We start from the raw sequence: 18381 nt of genomic DNA on the forward strand, positions 1-18381 counted from the left end.
GTGTATAATGTGATGATTTGATATACAGACACACAATATACGTAGCCTATATGTATAGCAAATCATCATGCTGTACACCCACTCATATAAGCAAAAGATCCTCTAGGCAGATTGGCAAATCCAGTCAGCCCTTTGTTATTTTATAACTCATTAGTCAGTGACAGATTTTATGTATTTTTCCATCACCACAACTAAAATGCTGTTTCCATTTTAAAAAGTTTAATTTATTTTGGTTTTTATATTTTTAAATAATTATCTAAGAACCCTGTACCACGTGGGGCAAGAGTAGGTTTATAGTTGTGAGTATAAAAACCATAGTTTATTTTTGTATTATTATTTATTCATTATTGTATTATTTGTCCATACAAACAACTGAAAACCTACTTTTTCCCCACTCTGTATAATATCCTTAATTTTACGTCTTGGCAAAGCCTGAAATTTTTTCTGGTCCCCTCTCTAGATTAAAAATTTTTCTCTAATATCTTTTTAAAGGGTATCCTATGGTTTAGTTTATTGTAGACAAATAAAAAGTGGGCTTGATGGTGGTAAGCTCTGGCCCCCCGCCCTCCATTGCACATACACTTTTTCAAAAGATAAGCTGGGAATCAGCACTTTTATGTAAAATATTCTGATTTTTTGAAATGCTGGCCGTAAGTTCAAAAATTTAAAAGATTCTTTCTGGCTTCTCTGTTGTGGATCAAATATGTATATAGTCAGCTAATTTATAACTTCTGAACTAAGAGGTGCTGGAAAGTGGTGCCAGACCCTGATTTATACAGTATTTCTGGTCATTCTAGCCTCTTGTCTTCTACATTTTTTCCTTTCTGTTCTGTAGGTCAGACTAGGTTAAAGGAAAAGACTATAAATATGCTAATTTTAGTTTTACCGATTAATAATTAGACCATTTCTGAATGGAACCCTAGGCCAGGTTTGCTTTAGGAGATTATTAAAATGAATTATTCCTTTCCCTTTTGTGGTTGGAGAATCACAATTATATTTGTTTGCTTTTTTTTTCAAGCAGAATTTGTGAACAGCATTATTGAGTCAGTATATGTAAATCAGAAGTTAACAAAGGATTATAATCTAGTGACTACATTCAGGAAACTATAGTATAAATAAATTATCTGTCAAATTAAGAAGCCATGGGCTAAAAGAAAGATTAAATGTCCTCTTGGAGAATAATTAATATCTTTGAAGAAATAGTTTCAAAGATTTGACAAGATACATATTCTAAGAACTTCTTCTCATGTGTACAAATTTCAGTAAATTATCAAGGAGTTTGATTTCAAGAGAAACAATTTATATAATGTCAAGAGCACAGCATTTTTAGGTATCCCAGATATAAAGAAGGCAAAAACATTTATCACCGAAATATGGGAAGGATATTTAAGACTTTGTGTACTAGTTGATAATTTGAACTTCTTTAAGGAAATGTTACTTTTGAATTTTAAGCATTCAAACTGTAATTAAAGTTGGGCATCATGTATTCTTTTTTGCACATTAATATGAATGAAATGTTACAAGCTTGTTGGCTAACTTTCCATTTACAGCTATCCAGGAGAAAAGTGTCCTTTTCTTGATGGGGAAATTGCCTATTTAATTATTTAAGAGCAAAATGGCATAGTATTTACTTGAAATACTCAAAATAGTAGGCTACAGTATATAGTACATAATCCTCACCTGAGGACATTTTTCCATTGTTTTTAGAGAGAGAGGAAGAGGGAGAGAAAAACATTGATGGGTTGCCTCCTGTATGTGCCCAGAAGGGGATCATACTTGCTGTGATCAGGAATCGAACCCACAACCTTTTGGTTATGGGGTGATGCTCCAACCAGCTGAGCCACACTGGCCAGGTCTACAGTCAATATTAATGAACAAGTCCTGAAGGCCTTACTAGAGGAAAATAAAATTTTGCTTATTTCTTTTTTTTAATCTACTTTTTGACTAGCCACATAGTTTTTTTTTTTTTTTTAGTAACTTCATGATTTATTTTCATTATTTTTCACTATTGCAGTTTAATTTGCTTGGTTTATCAAATTGTGAACATACAGTACACTCAACCTTTGTTTTCTTATTTTTCACTTACTAATCTTTAATCATTTTTCATATTAGTGCATATTTTTTCATGTTATTTATATATAATTTCTAAAATCAGCTATAGTCACCATGTTTTACATTAGATCTTCAGACTTTGTCTTACAGCTGAAGGTTTGTACCCTTTTACCAGCCTTTCTCTATTTTATACCTTATTAATATTAAACACAATGAAATTTTATGCCATTTAAAAAGCCTTTTCGGGATCCGGCAGACTCGTTGAGTTGTCATTGTGAGCAGTAGCTCGCCCTTGCAGGGTAGCTGTGTGGACCTCCTGGCCGTCAGAGCGCTGGGCTTTCGGAAGACCAGGTTTGAGCCAGCACTTGCTGGAAGTGCATGCAGCACGCAGCGTAGCACAGCGGCTGAGCATTGAGAGCTGGAGAGACTCTGGCCAAGTCACTGCAGCCAAAATGACTGGACTGCGGCGTGGCTGCTCGGGGCATTTTTTGCTGGCTTAACAATCCCTGAGGTTTGGCGCGTCATCATCAGCCTAGGCTGCGACAATTGGGATCTGTCAGAAGAGAGGGAAAGCAGTAGAATGAACCTCGTGAGGGACTAGTTCAGTGACGCAGCCTCTAAAATGTAAGTTTATTTCAAGGTGACTGTTAAAAAATGGGTGGGTTAGGGGGTTATTTTTGTGAGGGGGACTATGAGACAGGATTTCAAATAGATACAGAAGAATGTTTCTGAGTGCTGTTTTTCTCCTTAATTCATTAGTAGAAGAGAGTTGGAAGTTACTCTGAGGGAAATAAAGCAGTTTAGTTAGATATAGTGTTTCTTTCATTCTAAAGAATAAACACATTAACTACTAGGCAACGTATTTTACTAGTATAGATGTAATGGAAGATTATTCCTTTTTATGGCAAAAATCGCCAATATAAAAACTACTATCATTATATGATTGGTATAACACATTTTGTATGTGGTTTGAAACAATCAGAGTGAACTAACATCAGTTCCTTTGTAGAATATTACAGCAAGAAGTGTTCAGAGTCTAAGATAGTATTTATATTGATACAGTACTCATAATAAAATGTATTTACTGAGAAAATGAATGTGATAAATGTGGGTAATGAAAAAGAACAAAATTTTTCAAATATGAGGAAGTTAAAGTGATCTGAATAAAGCCAGAAATAATGACATTTTGTGTTTTAATAATTAACTGAGAAAGAAGGTTTTAAATCTCTAGATTGGGCTGGGAAGGCTGGTATAGTAGTTAGAGTCTGGGTATATTATTATTTGGTTCAATCTTTATGTGATTTCGCCCCCGTAGTGGTAATTGGGACAGTACATAGAGGTAAACAACATGAGTAATGGGCTAAAACTCACAAAACTGAGATCTGGATCCAGTTCTGACATTGAGTAAGTTATTCAACCTTCAGTGAACTCTTTCACCTCTGAATTTCTCTTTCCTCAGCTATAAAGTCAGGGTTTTGGATTAGACCTTTAGGGTGCCTCACTTCTTGAAACACTTCAACTAAAACAACCGTTAGGCGTATCAGCAGAAGATAATTCAGTTATGTTATGTTCAGATAATGGGATTTATGCAGCATAGGCCTAAAGCATCATTGATGGGGTATGATGCATTTTTTCATTCATCCATCAAATTTGGAGTCTTTCCGTATGGCAAATGCTATTCTTGGTGTGAGGAGTACAGAAAAGAATACAGACATAGAGCTTACACCAAAGAGAGATCAGACATACATAAATAATTTGAGTAAATATCGTGGGTCAAGGAGCAATGCATACTATAAAGAAAAACGAAGTGCTTTCTCCAATCTTTGAAACTGGATAAGGGGAAAAAGAAGATATAGGATATATTTGAGACACGACTGCTAGACTTTTTAAACACTTGGGAGGTGGTTGCCTTTGGAAGGAGGAGTGGAAGTCAGGACATGATGTGGTAGGGAGAGGCTTATTGGCATACTCTCTTGTGTACTTTGATTTTTTTCATATGTGTGCATGTATGACAAAAAAACAAAGCAAGAAGACAATTGAATTCTTAATGCTGGGGAGGGGGGCATTTTTTGATGATGTATTTAGCGTGCTTTTTAGTCCAATCTGAACTTCCTTTGGTGAAGTGCAGTAGTCTCATCTGTGTGTCCTGTGTCCTAATAATGTTTAGATAATAAAGTCTTTTGACTTTTGGTTATATAAGATTTTCCCTGTTGATGTGTACAGGTTTTTTCTTGTATTAACATTTGCAATACTAAAACTTTTAAATTTATGTATAGTTTTCCTTAATGTGTTCAAATTCCATGAAAAGAAAATCTATCTAACAGTTGTAAACTTTTGCTAACAGCTAGCTTGCTTGCTTACTTCATGTCTTCCCTAGGGTAAGAATTTAAGTTCTTGACATTTTGTCTTATGTATTTCAACTTTCATTTCAGTTTTAGTATGTTTACTTTTAGGTTCCAAACATCAGTTGAACTTGGAGAACTTAAAAGAGGTCACTTCTTTTCTTCCCCTAAAAAAATCAACATGCCTAAGCGTTTTTCCTGATTTTTATCTCTGTTCTCTTCTAGTTGGATGAAAAATCTGACAAACAGTATGCTGAAAATTACACAAGAGTGAGTATATAAAGTCCTAAGGGAATGAAGTTCTCAAAATCAAACTTACTTTCCACTACTCTTTCTTTCATTCTTTTACTACAATTGAACTGATGGAGCTACTCTCCCTCTCCTCATCTATTTCCTGTCCATGACCCCCAGAATTCCTCCGAGGTTGAATCATGTGAAGCACTGGGGAGAGAAAGACGCTGCATTTTATTTCACTGAATGTCGCCTCCTAAGCTTTTGGCTCTTTCGATTTTCATTCCTGCACAATTTGATCCTGAGAAGAAGCCACTAAACACTGCAAGTGAAGTGTCTTTTACGAATGGTGGTGACAAACTCGGAGATTTTTTTTTTTTCCTTTAAGATAAATTATTTCTTTGAAGTAAAATAACTTTTTTCTGGAAGTTGCTTTGTGTCAAAGTCTCTGACTTTCTTTTGCAAGTATTTTTTGATAGTCATCTAGGGAAATAGTAAGGATTACTTTTATGCTATCCCCAAAAAAGATGTCTCAGGTCTGTCTCATATAAATAACTTAGTGCAAGCCACTAACGTAACTAACCCACATATATAAGTTTAAATTTTCTAGTAGCTATAGTAAAACAGTAAAAGACACAGGTAAAGTTAATTTACACAATGTATTTTATTTAACCCCAATATCCAAAATATTTTCAGCATAATCAATATGAAAATTTATTGAGGTATTTTGCATTGTTTTTTCTTGCACTAATTTAAGCCTTTAAATCTAGTGTGTATTTTATACTTTAAAAAAAAGCCTCAACTTGGACTGATCACATTTCACGTGCTCAGTAGCTTCACATGGCTGGTGGCTACTATTTTGGACAGCACAGGTGTGTGCCATTTGTTAATTCAACAAGCAGAATCCCCCATTTAAACTAATTGTGGCAGCAGCAGTCTAAATCATAGTGATATATGGTGGTGTCGCTCTCAGCTGCAAGTAGAATCTCCAACTTGATCAACAAAATAATTAAAAAAGAAAAGGTCCTAAAGAAGCAGCTTCGGGAACTAAACAGGAGGACTGTTAACTAGTGTACTGATTGCAAAGTTCAAAAACTGTTATAAAATTAATCTGATGTACGCACCTCAGCACCGTTTACAGTATAACAAAGACACACTTAGAAAACTAATCACTCTCACACGAAGTATTTCCTTTTTAGTGACCATGAATTCCAGAGCCCAGTGGAGAGTGTGAGGGAACAGAGTTAATGCTCCCAGTGTCTGGGCCCTTCCCTTCTCTGCACGCCCCTACCCCAAAGCCCGCCGGGGTGGCCCGTGGGTCGCCCCGGCCACCTCTCATCTGGGCTGTAGCAGATCTCCCTCGCCACCCTGCCCATCGCTAGTTGTCACAGCAAGCGTTGTGAAAGAGACAAGAGTTAGAAGTGTCATATTTCTTTCCTCTAGCCTTCATCTCGAAACTCTGCCTCAGCGACAACCCCTCTAAGTGGGAACTCATCCCGACGAGGAAGCGGGGACACCAGCAGCTTAATAGACCCGGACACCTCATTAAGTGAACTGCGGGTAACTGACATTTTTGGTTTGCCTTTCAAAACAATTTTTTGGCTTCTTTTCAGTATATTAGCATACTGGAACTATTTAACATTTAATGTGATGCGGTAGGAAGAAAAGGAGTATGAGTTCTTTAAAAGAAAATTGTTAATACAGTTAAAGAATGTGACTTTGGTCTGAAAGGAAGGAGATTGGTTAATTTTTGCTGTTCTCTTTCCTGAACTTTTGATGCTATTGGAATGAGCTTTGCTAATTTACAAATGCCAAAAAAACTTTTCAATGTATCTAAAAGTAATTCCCTCAAATAATTGGCCATATTTTAAGTGGAAAATTTGTGGATGTACAAGGAACTAGACTCTGGTAATTATTAGTCTTTTGAGCCATTATGGCACTATTTGGCTGCTTGAATATTTTTTGTGGTAAGACAAGTATAATAATATTTGAGATAACAGAAATACCTTAGTAATGGAAGGTTTATTTAACCCATTAGCTGACTCTCCATTTTTATCAGCCATTTTATTTGAAAGATGGGAACTTTAAAAATGTTTTTTTTTGGAATGTCTATTTGCAAACCCTATTTTTGAGCAATGGGGAAGGGTCATAATAAAAATTGCATTGTATTCATTCAACATTTACTGAACCCTTGGCCCCAGAGATTTTTAGGCAGTAAAACAAACTCTAGGCTTCAGGAGTTCACTGTTTCATAGGGAAGGTCAGCAATACAAACCAGTAAAACCAAGTGGTGTGATCTAATGGTAGTAGCAAGAATAGAACTGTTAAGGCAATTCAGAGAATCGTCTTCTAAATTGGACTAGAAGAAGAGATGCCAAAAGGCTTTTCAGAGGAGAAAAGCTCTCAGGGAAGGGTTGAAGGAAGAATTAAAATTACACAGGCAGAGAAGCTGAAGTCTTTCTGGGAGAGGTAAATTGGGAGCCGTAAGTGATCTGTACAGTGAAGTTGCCGGAGGGGAGCATGAGAAGTGAGGAGCTGTGGTGAGCGATGAAGCCGGAGCAGCAGTGACGGGTCAAAGCCTCTGGTGTGGCCGCCTGAAGGGAATGCAGGTGTACCCTGGCATCTCTGGGGTGTTAAGCAGGGGAGTGATGATGCCTGATTTGCATTCGTAAAGAATCCCAGTTCGGAGGGAGCACTGGACAGGAGGAGAGCAGAGACCCTGTGCTTGAACGATGAGATGAGATGAGCAAGTCAGATGTGATGGGAGGAAAAGTAAGAACCTTGCTCTGAAGACGATAGTGGAGGACAGGAGGTTGGTCGGTGGCAGAGAGAGATAGAAGATTGAGGAGATGTGTTTGTTTTACTTTAAAGGTGGGGTTATTATTTTCCTTGGTTGGCTGGAGATGGCAGAGCGAGAACGTGAAGGCTGAGGAAGGAGAGGGGTGATGGATGGAGCACAGTGCTTGAGTGGGTGAGAAGACGTCCAGGGCTAGGATGGATGGGCGTCCTGATTTGGAGGTCCGCTCACTGCCACAGTAGAGAGGGGGGTGGGGCGGGTGGGGACTGAGTAAGAGGGTAGGCAGGGTAGGGGCAGGAGTCCGGTTGGTGAAGTGGGCAGCTTGTAAAACTGAGCTGGGGGCTAGGAGAGAGTGGGGTGCTTTGGAACGTAGCGGTAGCGGTGGAGGAGAGCTGACCCAGGCCAGCAAGGCCGTGACTTTGAAAGAGTCAGTAAGTATCGACTCTTACTAAGAGCAGGCATGAGTGCTGGGAGTACAGAGTTGGTCAGGTAAACTCTTGCCTTCAGTGCTGTTCTCCGGCGGGATGAAAGGCAGCAAGCAGGGCAGGGCCTTCCGGCCTCAGACTTTGCTCGTGCTTGCCGTTTACCCGTGTTTCTTTGAGAGAGGGACTTCCTGAAGGACATGAGACTTTTGTGTCCTAGCACCGGGCTCGTGATAGACCTTCAGCAAATGTCTTTTGAATGAATCAGTGAACAAAAGACAGACACACCCACCAAAGTGGGAATGAAGGGTGCGGAGGAAGTGCAATACAGAAACTGTACGTATCGGCCTTAGGTCATGGCCGCTGCCTGTAATGGCAGGATTGTAAGGCCCGTAGCAGGTATTTCCCGTCTGAATCAAGCATCCAGGACAGATCTTATGTAGAGGGTCAGGACTAAGAGACACAGTATTTTCCGCTTAAAATTCAGCCTGCTTCACCCTCCTTGTAAGGATTGTGGTAACTTTTGGAGCAAATGCTTTTCTCAATATTTACCAGTAAATGGTGTTTTTAGGATAGACTCTCTTCATTTTACATTGTGTTGAGCATGGTTGTGTTTGACTTCCTTCCTTTACTTTCTTTCTCCCAAATTAATTGTGATCAGTAAACTAAGTTATTGAAAGAAAACTTTGTTCATATTCATTTATTACATTTTTAAAAGCTTCTGTATGAGTCAGTAAAATTTGCTGCTTATAATTACTATATACTTTATTTGTTCTAGGTAAAGTGTTATGCCAAAAATTATTTAAATGACATAAAATTGTAAAAATTGCATGATAAAAATGTTATAACCAAAACAGTTTTTTTCATATACAGTCCCACCCTAATGCTGTTTCAACATTGGTTAATGCTGAGAAAATACTCGACACTTTAGCAATGTCACTCCGGACCGTCTCCAGCCGCACTGTCCCCTGCTGTTCCCCCCTTTCAGTGGTTGGGAGCGGCAGTTACGTCTGTGTGCTATGGATTTTTTCCTTTTAGTCTGGAATATTCAAATACAATTCACATTTTCATCTGAATTCTTTGAGACTTAAGAAATGTTTGTGGATGGTTTTATGCAATGGTTCATTCCTATGTCCTGCAGGATATCTATGACCTTAAGGACCAGATACAGGATGTAGAAGGGAGATACATGCAGGGGCTTAAGGAACTGAAGGTATCAGGGCCCATTCTGCAGCCCAAGCATGCTGTCCGTACGCAGAAGTGTCGGTATTGGTGGCTTCATGAGTTCTATTAACCCCACTGCACATGGCTTTACTAACGGTGTTTGTCTTTCAAGCATGTGCTTAACCTGCAATGTCTAGGAAAGGGGAACTTGTAGTCTCTGCTTATGTTTAAATGTTTAGTGTATATAGTTTTTAAACTATTCAGTAATATTATACCTTACAGTTTATAAGTCTTACAAAATACTTAAATGTCCCTTGTGTCTTAGCCATATAATACTGAATTGGGCAAACACCTAAAAAGTATTCTAAGAATTTTTTAAAATTGAGAATTAGACCTTAAAATTCTTCCAGGCTTCATGAGAGAGTATTGCCTGTTTCTGTCACCAGATTCAGTCCACATTAAAGACAAGAGGAAGAAGTATCTGAGAGCATTCTTATAAATATTCCCTCTGGAGAAAGGGCCCTCGGGCATGAGGCCTGTGCTTGTTGGCTTTCTTGTTTTTAACTGCAGGTCAAAAAGGATCGATCACACAGACTCAGTGCCCTAAAGAATTTGGAGATACATTTAAACAGGCCTCTGTTTTCCCAGCAAGGCTGGCTTCCAGTTTTCAATACAAGTGTCCATGTGAGGCAGCCATCTTGGTAGTACAGGGCACTTGGTTATCATGCTCTTCCTCATGTTTTATTATGAAGTTCAAGCCTAATACAAAAGGAAACTAAGTTTCTCTGTTTGAAATAGGAAAACACAATGGGCTTCTAATAAAAGTGTAAGCAAGGCAGCCAGAAAAGTACTTAGGATATGTCCAAAGGACCAAGTGTGTAGTTAATAGGCGAGGCTTTCATCTGCCTCCGTGGTGTGATTTGAGGTAGCTCAGCCACCAGACAGAATCTTCCTGCAGGTGAGCATGCTCACAGGATCCCACAGGTGAGACTCAGGCCCAGAGGCGTGGCCAGTCCCGTGGAGGCGCCCTCAAGGGCAGCCTGGACGCGGTGAGGCTGTCCGTGAACGTCAGCAGAGTCACAGCTAGTGCGCCCATGTGCTCATTTAGTCTTCCTGCTCTGATTTTCAGGATTTAACGCCCCCTCGTTTAAGATTTTAGAGGTAAGATTTTTGGAAATATCTCAGATCAAGGCAAAAGATCCAATACATTAAATAAATATGCTCATATTAAGTCTCATATGTAATATAATGTAACAGGAGAGCAAGCAAGCGACTAAGAGACATTTTTACTTTTTATTTAAAACTTTTTTTTACCTTTAGATCTACCTTTTATTGTATTTATTAAAGTCTACAAAAGAACACATTAAATTTATTTGAGACTTTGAACAGATAAGATTCCTTTTCTTATTTTATGGTCAGTGTATAGTTGAACTTGACTTCAGTTATATTTATCCTTGTAATAACCTTTAAGTGGAGGAAAAATCATTTAAAAAATCTGATTGATTGGGAGTAAAAGGGAGAAAACTGTATTTGAACAATGATTAAAAAAAATCTGATTGATGAGGAAGCACAGTGATGCGGTGTATCCATATCCTATTTAGAAAAGATGCTGGGTCATTGTTTATGACTTCGTTTTTTATTAAATGTCTGCCTTTGGGTGTTTTCCCCCACTTCCCCCTCCATCCAGAATCACCCAAGTCTTGTTAAACACAGATTGCTGAACTCCCAGATTTTCTTATTCAGTGCATCTGGGCTGGGGTTGAAAATTTGCATTTTCATACAGTAAAGCTGTTGCTACTTGTTCAGAACCCACCCTTTGAAAATCATTGCCTTAGACACATTTAAGTAAAACTAATCTCTAGTGGTTATCATTGTATAAGGTAGATCGAAATCAGTAACACTGCCTCGATACTTAAATTTAAAACCGTTGTCTATGGTCTTGTTTAAAGGAAGAGTACATGACTTAAGTTTTGTGTCAAATTTCTGGTCTGTTGCGTGTTGCATCTGCTGCTTAACCTAAACCTTAGATTCTGGTGTCCGTGCTGTCGTGCCCCACTTTGCACGGACTGAGTTGTGAGGAGGACTTGGAGTGCTATTAGCCTTTAAGGTAGATCAGAATCATTCTAAATTATATTAAGATACTACTACATTTAAATTATTATATAATCCACTTTGCTTATATTCCTGATTTGGGTTGTATTTGATCCCAATCCTAATATAAATGTTACCTGTTAATATAATCCTAGTTTGTGAAGTGTCATTAAGAGTGTGTGTATACTTTATTGAGATATAATTCACATACCATAAAATTGACGCATTTTAAGTGTACACAATTCAGTGGTTCTGGCATAGCCACAGAGTAGTACAACCATCTCCACACCCAATTTTAGAACATTTTTATTCCCCCCGCTACAGAAACCCCATACTAATTATCAGTCGTTCCCCACTCTTCCTCTCCCACTCACACACTCGGCCCTGGGTAGCCACTAGTCTACTTTCTGTCTTCGTGAATTTGCCTGTTCTGACATTTCATATAAATGTGATCTTACAGTAGGTTGTCTTTTGTGGTAGACTTTTCATTTAGCATGATGTTTTCAAGATTCATTCATGTTGTAACATGGTATCTGTGGGTGTGTATTTTTTATGTTTGGGTAGTAATCCATTGTGCAGGTTTATCACACTCTGTTCATCCATTTGTCAGTTGATGGACTTTGGGTTGTTGCCAGTTTTTGGCTGTTTTGAATAATACTGCTATGAACACTTGTATGCAAGCTTTTGCTTACACGTATCTTCTCATTTCTCCTGGGTAGATTAGATACCTAGGAATAGAATTGCTGGGTTAGATGATAATTTTATGTTTAACATTTTGAGGGGCTATCAAACTTTTCCAAAGCAGCTGCATATTCTCACCAGGAATGTGTAGGGTTCTAGTTTTTTCACATCCTCACCAACACCTAGCTTGTTTGTTTGTTTTCGTTATAGAGGATACCCATCCCAGTAGATCTGAACTGGTATCTCATTGTGGTTTTGATATGCATTTTCCTAATTACTAATCAGGTTAAGCATATTTTCATGTGCTCATTAACCATTTGGAGAAATCTATTCAAATCCTCACCCATTTTTAAATTGAATTATGTTTCTTTTTATTATTGACTTGTATGAATTCTTTATGTGGTCTGGATGCAAGTTCCTTATCACACATAAGAATTACAAATATTTTTTTCCCATTCTGTGGGTTGTCTTTTTACTTTCTTGATGGTATTTTTGTAGCACAAACATTTTAAATTTTCATGGTCTATTTTTTTCTTCATTGATAGTACTTTTAGTATTATATCAATGTGAAGATTTACTATGTTTTCTTTGAAGAATTTTATAGTTTTAGCTATTTAGATGTTTCATCCATTTTGGGCTTCATCCATTTTTGTGAATGATGTGAGATAGGAGTACAATTTCAGTCTATTGCATGTAGATATTCAGTTGTCTCAGCACCATTTGTTGAAAACACTGTTCTTTTCCCATTGAGTTGTTTGAGTACCCCTGCCAAAAATCAATTGATCATAAGTATAAGTTTTCTGGGCTTTCATTTTTGTAGCATTAATCTTGGTTGGATAAACATTTGCATTACTGTTTTTTTAATTTATTTCCAGCTGTGGTGACTTTTTCTATGTGAAATGTTTTTTTTATTTTTAGCTTTAAAAAAGTTACTAGGCATTGGTAATCTATCAAATTAGACATAATTATTTAAAAAACAGACATAAGCTATTTTAGGCAGAAAACTTGGAAGCATATAAAATATCAGGCATTTTGTGGTAGTTCTTTCATTAGTAATCATTTTAGTATGGCTTATTTTTAAATGACTAAAATTTGAATAATTGCTAGAAAAACATGTTTATGCATTTACATTAGTATTACTATGCAGTCCAGGAAAGTACTGAAAACAAATGTCCACGAAGGAGCAAAATTCAAATGAGCGTGAAGTTTACTTGTGTAAAGTGAGGCAGTATTCTTTTGTATCATTGCATTCTGAATGTCAAACAACTTGTTAAAAACAACAAGAGTAACATTTCTGAAAACATTGATGGTTCTTCATTTTGTGACTTTTACAAATAATCTGTTCTCTATACACCTTTTTATCTTTCAGAGGTTACATTGCTGCTTGATTTTCTTTTTTGGATAGCAGAGAGTGTATAAAGTTCTTATAATAGCATTGTTGGCTTATTATCATCCCCCTGTCTTATGCGCATGTTACTAAACAAGGAGTTCCGCAAACTGCTTGTATTTTGCAAAAGTGCACCTTCATGTGTCTGTGCCAGTGCTATCATTTCCTGTCATATCTTGTATATAGACAATGGAATCTTTTAGGTATCAGGCTGATGACTTTGACTTTCATTTAGGAGTCTTTGTCGGAAGTAGAAGAAAAATACAAGAAAGCCATGGTTTCTAATGCACAGTTAGACAATGAGAAGAACAATTTGATCTACCAAGTAGACACCCTCAAGGATGTTATTGAAGAACAAGAGGAACAGATGGCAGAATTTTATAGAGAAAACGAAGAAAAATCAAAGGTAACTATTCATCTTGTATAACACCTTTCTTTTGGATCAGATAATTAAAACCTGCCATTTAAAAAGTGCTGGGCTTATTGGGAAGAATGCGGCATACTTGACCTTTCAGTCAAAACTGAATGGTCCAAGGAAATTGACAGAACATAGAGGCCCTGAAATATTTTTCTTTTTAAATTTTATAAGATTTATTTTATTAAAGAAAAGCTTATGACCTCCTTTAGTTTGTGCAAATAGAGAACGCAAGTTTTATCTTTACAGTCGTCCCCCGCTCTATCGTGGTTCACTTATTGCGGCTTCACTGTATCGCGGGTTATCGTGGCTTTTAAAAAACCCGCGATGCAGTGAAGCTGCAATAAGTGAACCGCGATAGAGCGAGGGACAACTGTACATTTCACTGGTGAGTACCCATGTAGAATTTTATATGTTGTTAAAATTATGTAGGTTTAAGAGTGTAGAAAGTGTTTAAGAGCATATGAAGTGTTTATAAGAGTGTGGAAAAGGTTAATAAGAGAGTGGGAAAGCTTTATAGGAGTGTGGGAAGGGTTTATAAAGCCTTAAAATATACATAAATAATAAAATAAATATAACGCTGCTATTCTTGGATTTTCACCTATTGCGGGGGGGTCTCTGGAATGTTAACTCCCTCGATAGGTGAGGGATCACTGTACTTTTAATCTCTTAATTGGGATGATTACAGTTACTTATTTTTTTCTTGTTTTAACTAGCTGGAACTCCACAAAGCTTCAAAGACTTTCAATGTGAAGGTTCCTTTTTTCTTTTTTTCTCCCCACTTTTCAAGAGAGCCAGATTTCTAAATAATTGGAGAGAAAATTTTAATCAGTAAGTTAGAAACAGCAGTGTGGAGGTGTGGATCAGAAATGGACATGTTTTCTTTAGAGGTCTATAAGCTATATTGTTAAAGTGTGCAGATGGAAAATTAAAGCCATGACCCAAGATCTAGATTTGCTCTTTGACAACTGCAGAAAACAAATTGGATTCTCTTAAAAGCTTACTGAATTTGGGCTTTTTAAAGGGTTGACGTCAGTCTAAGCAGAGGACAAATGGATATTACTGCCAAAAAAATGGGTTGTCTCTACTTCATAAAAATAAAAACCTCAGAAAATAATTTAGGAACTGTGTGTTGATGAATTGTTAGAAACACCAGCAGTTGAAATTTGTGCATAGTAATGGAAGAGAAGCTGTTAATATAACCTCTAAAGGACCAGCATTAATACTGTAGACTCCATAGGGATTTCTCTAATTGAGGACTAAATGTGTTCATTCTGATCTGTTTTGGTCATATTTAAAAAGTGTTAGAAAGTGTTTTAAAGGCAAAGTATATTACGAGTTTATGTTGATAGTTCTAGTTCATGTTCAGGACTCCAGGGATTTCACTTTTCTCATATATGTATATCTCTTCTTTCCCACACACTCATTCTCCGTTCTCAAAGTCCCTAGGGATGATAGTAATTATGTTTTATTCTATTCTCATTGCTTTATCCCACAGTACCCAGAATAGCAATACCAATGTTACCACCACCAATATAATTACTTAAAATAGTTAAATGTGTTTTGTTTTGTTCTGTTTGGTGGTTATTTTACTGTTAGGCTATGTATAGTCCAACCGTTGTTTTTAAACACTACGTGAAATAGTTCTTCTCCCTGCTCTTATGCTGCTAACTGGAAACACAGTTAGGTCTACTGCATTTTATTTCGATGTTTAGACATAGCTTTTTTACTTTTAAATTATTTTTACTTTTAATTGTGGTGAAAAGCATAACAGAATTTATCTTAACTATTTTAAAGTGTACAGTTCTGTAATTTTAAGTGTAGTCACGTTGTTGTTCAACAGATCTCTAAAACTTTTCCATCTCTTGTAACACTGAAACCCAGTACTTACTAAAGGACTCCCCATTTGCCCCCACCCCTCCCACTCCAGTTCCTGGTGACCACCATTCTCGTTTCTGTCTCTATGAGTTTGATTACTCTAGGTACCTCATATAAGAAAAGTCATATAGTATTTGTCTTTTTGCAACTGACTGACTTCACTATCATAATGCCCTCAAGATTCATTTGTGTTGTGACATGTGACAGGATTTCCCTCCTGAATAATATTTCACTGTGTGCATATAAGTACCACATTTTGTTTATCCATTCACATATCAGTAGATACTTGGGTTACTTCTGTGAGGAATTGGTTTATACAGTTCCATAAAGTGTTAACATATATCTAAGGTCAGATCAACACCAAATGTACTCAAAGAAATCAACTTTCTATCTTGATCTTTTTACCCCTATTTTCTCCTTAAGGGAATTTTTTAAATTAATTGGTTTATTCTTATATTTTCTTAATCTAAGAAGATAGAGATATCTTGCCATTCAAAAAACATATGCAAATATGTATATATGTGTCTCTTTTCTTAGAAAATGGTAGTATGCCATAAATACTGTTCTGTACCTTGATTTAATCACCATATGATTGGACTGTGTAGAAATCTTCCTCACTTTAAAAAATTGCTGTCTGGTTATTTCGTTGTATGGATGTACTATAGTTTATTCCATCAGTTCCATATTAATGGACATTTGAGTTGTTCGCAGTCTTTTGATGTTAAAAATGGTCCTGCAAAAATGATGTACTGTGTAGGTCTTTTTTGGTTTGCCCATGTATCTGTGGGACTCATTAAGGTGGGTTTGCTGGGTCAAAAGGTATGTAATTCTGCTAGATGCTGTCAAATTCCCTTTGTGGTGGCTCTGCCATTTTGTATTCCCAGCAAAATGTATGAGGGGGCCTGTTTCCTACCCCATAGTACTTGCCTGAATGTACTGTCAAGTTTTTGGACTCTTATTAGTGTTTTAGTAATAAATATAATTTAAGTTTATATTTCTCTTAGTATGATCTTAGTCATCGCTCTTTTCAGAGCGATTTTTAAAAATTGTTGTTCAATTACAGTTGTCCCCATTTTTCTCCCATTACTCTCCTCTGCCCCACCCAGCCCCCCACACTCAGTCCTTCACCCCCACCTGCCCCCATTGTCTTTGTCCATGGGTCCTTCATACATGCTCCTTGACGACCCTTCCCCTTCTTTCCCCCATTATCCCCTCCCCTCTCCCCTCTGGTTACTGTCAGTTTGTTCTTTAGTTCCCTGTTATAATTTGCTCACTTGTTTGTTTTATTTGGGTTCCACTTATAGGTGAGATGATAGGGTATTTGTGTTTCCCCAGTTCCATCCATGCTGTTGTGAAGGGTAGGGGCTCCTTCTTTCTTTCTGCTGTGTAGTATTCCACTATGTAAATGTACCACAGTTTTCTGATCCATTCATTTACTGATGGGCATTTAGGCTATTTCCAGCACTTGGCTATTGTAAATTGTGCTGCTATGAACATTGGGGTGCATAGGTTCTTTTGGATTGGTGTTTCCGGATTCTTAGGGTATAATCCCAGGAATAGAATTGGTGGGCAATTTTTATTTTACCCTGTGATCTCTCCACCTCTTTAGTCCATTTTTCTAGATAGCGGTTTTCTTTGTTTGTTTTTAGTTTCAGAGACTCTCTAATGATAATGGAATGTAACTTTTTGTTTCTTATATAAGTTGTAAATGATATTTTTGCAGTTTGTCATTTTACTTTGTTTATAATGCTTTTGCCACTCAAAAGTTTTTATTTTTAGTTATATTTTCCCCCTTCTTGCTTGTAGACTTTTGAGGTACTCTTAGTAATGTTTTCCCCATTGCTTGGTTATAAGACTTCACTCGTCTTCTCTAGAACTGTAATCGTTCCCTTCCTCTATTCCCCCGCCCTCTCCTTTTTGAACACTTCTGGTCTGTTTGGAATTTGTCCGGGTGTATGGTGCAAGGTTTGGCCCCAGTTTTCTTTTCCATATGGATATCCAGTGATCTCAACATCACTATTTTAAAAGTATTTTTCTTATCGATTTGAGATGCTCTTTTTGTTTTGTTGTTGTTGTGTAATATATTTGTCTATTGGGTCCATTTAATATATTGTAATTGGGTCTGTTTTCATTGTTCTGTTCTCCATTGGTGTGTATTCATGAACCTGTACAACAACATTATGGTATGTTTTATAATCTAATGAGGGTACCTTTCTTCTTTTTCAGTATGCTTTCCGTCCATTTTTTAATGTTTGTTTTTCCAAATATACTTTATAATCAACTTGTCTTGCTCTAATTAGAAAAAATATCTGGTGGTATTTTTATTTTGACTTCATTAAATGTATGGATTAATTTGGGAGCGAGCTGACATTTTTATGATATTGAGTCTTTTTATCCAAGAAGATGATGTGCCTTTTTCTATTGGTCCTACTTCTCTGTCTTCCAAGAATATTTTATATAATCTTCCTTATATAGATTTTGGATATTCTTATAAGTTTATGTTATTAAACTTACATGTATTAAAAAATACATATGTGTATTTTTAAAATTTATTATCTGATATTGTGTATATACCTAGAAGGTACTGAATTTTGTGTATACCTAGGAAGTATTGTGTGTACCTAGAAGGTATTGTGTATACCTAGAAGGTATTGAATTTTATATGTTAATTTTTTTAACCTGTTACTTTACTAAGTCATCTCATTGTTCTTGTACTTTCACCATTGATTAGTTCGGGTTTTCTAGATATATAATCCTATAAGATGACAAATCAAAATTTTCTGTACCTTTCCAAGGATCACAGAAGTTTTCTAAGTCAGTATTCACTGGCAGTTCAGGCGTGTTTCTGGAGATCACACTTAGCCTCTGTAGTGTTACATTGTAGATCTTCCTGTCTGTTGTGTGCCGATATCTGTGTAAAC

The 18381-nt window shown here is 36.8% G+C and overlaps 1 protein-coding gene across 21 annotated transcripts in view; it reads left to right on the forward strand.

Moving 5' to 3' along the window:
• LRRFIP2 (LRR binding FLII interacting protein 2) overlaps positions 1-18381 on the forward strand; it is a 106132-nt gene that overhangs the window by 66630 nt on the left and 21121 nt on the right. For 12 of the 21 annotated variants that reach the window (XM_045856538.1, XM_045856544.1, XM_045856540.1 and 9 more), the window contains 4 exons: positions 4620-4664; positions 6069-6185; positions 8986-9057; positions 13403-13573. In XM_045856538.1, coding sequence (XP_045712494.1) covers positions 4620-4664; positions 6069-6185; positions 8986-9057; positions 13403-13573 — 405 coding nt within the window. The remainder of the gene's footprint in view (positions 1-4619; positions 4665-6068; positions 6186-8985; positions 9058-13402; positions 13574-18381) is intronic. The other 9 variants (XM_045856543.1, XM_045856548.1, XM_045856560.1 and 6 more) reach the window with 1 other exon arrangement.

This window comes from Phyllostomus hastatus, unplaced genomic scaffold (genome assembly GCF_019186645.2).
Source record: "Phyllostomus hastatus isolate PE091 unplaced genomic scaffold, TTU_PhHast_1.1 phas_scaffold_129, whole genome shotgun sequence".
Lineage (NCBI taxonomy): Eukaryota > Metazoa > Chordata > Mammalia > Chiroptera > Phyllostomidae > Phyllostomus > Phyllostomus hastatus.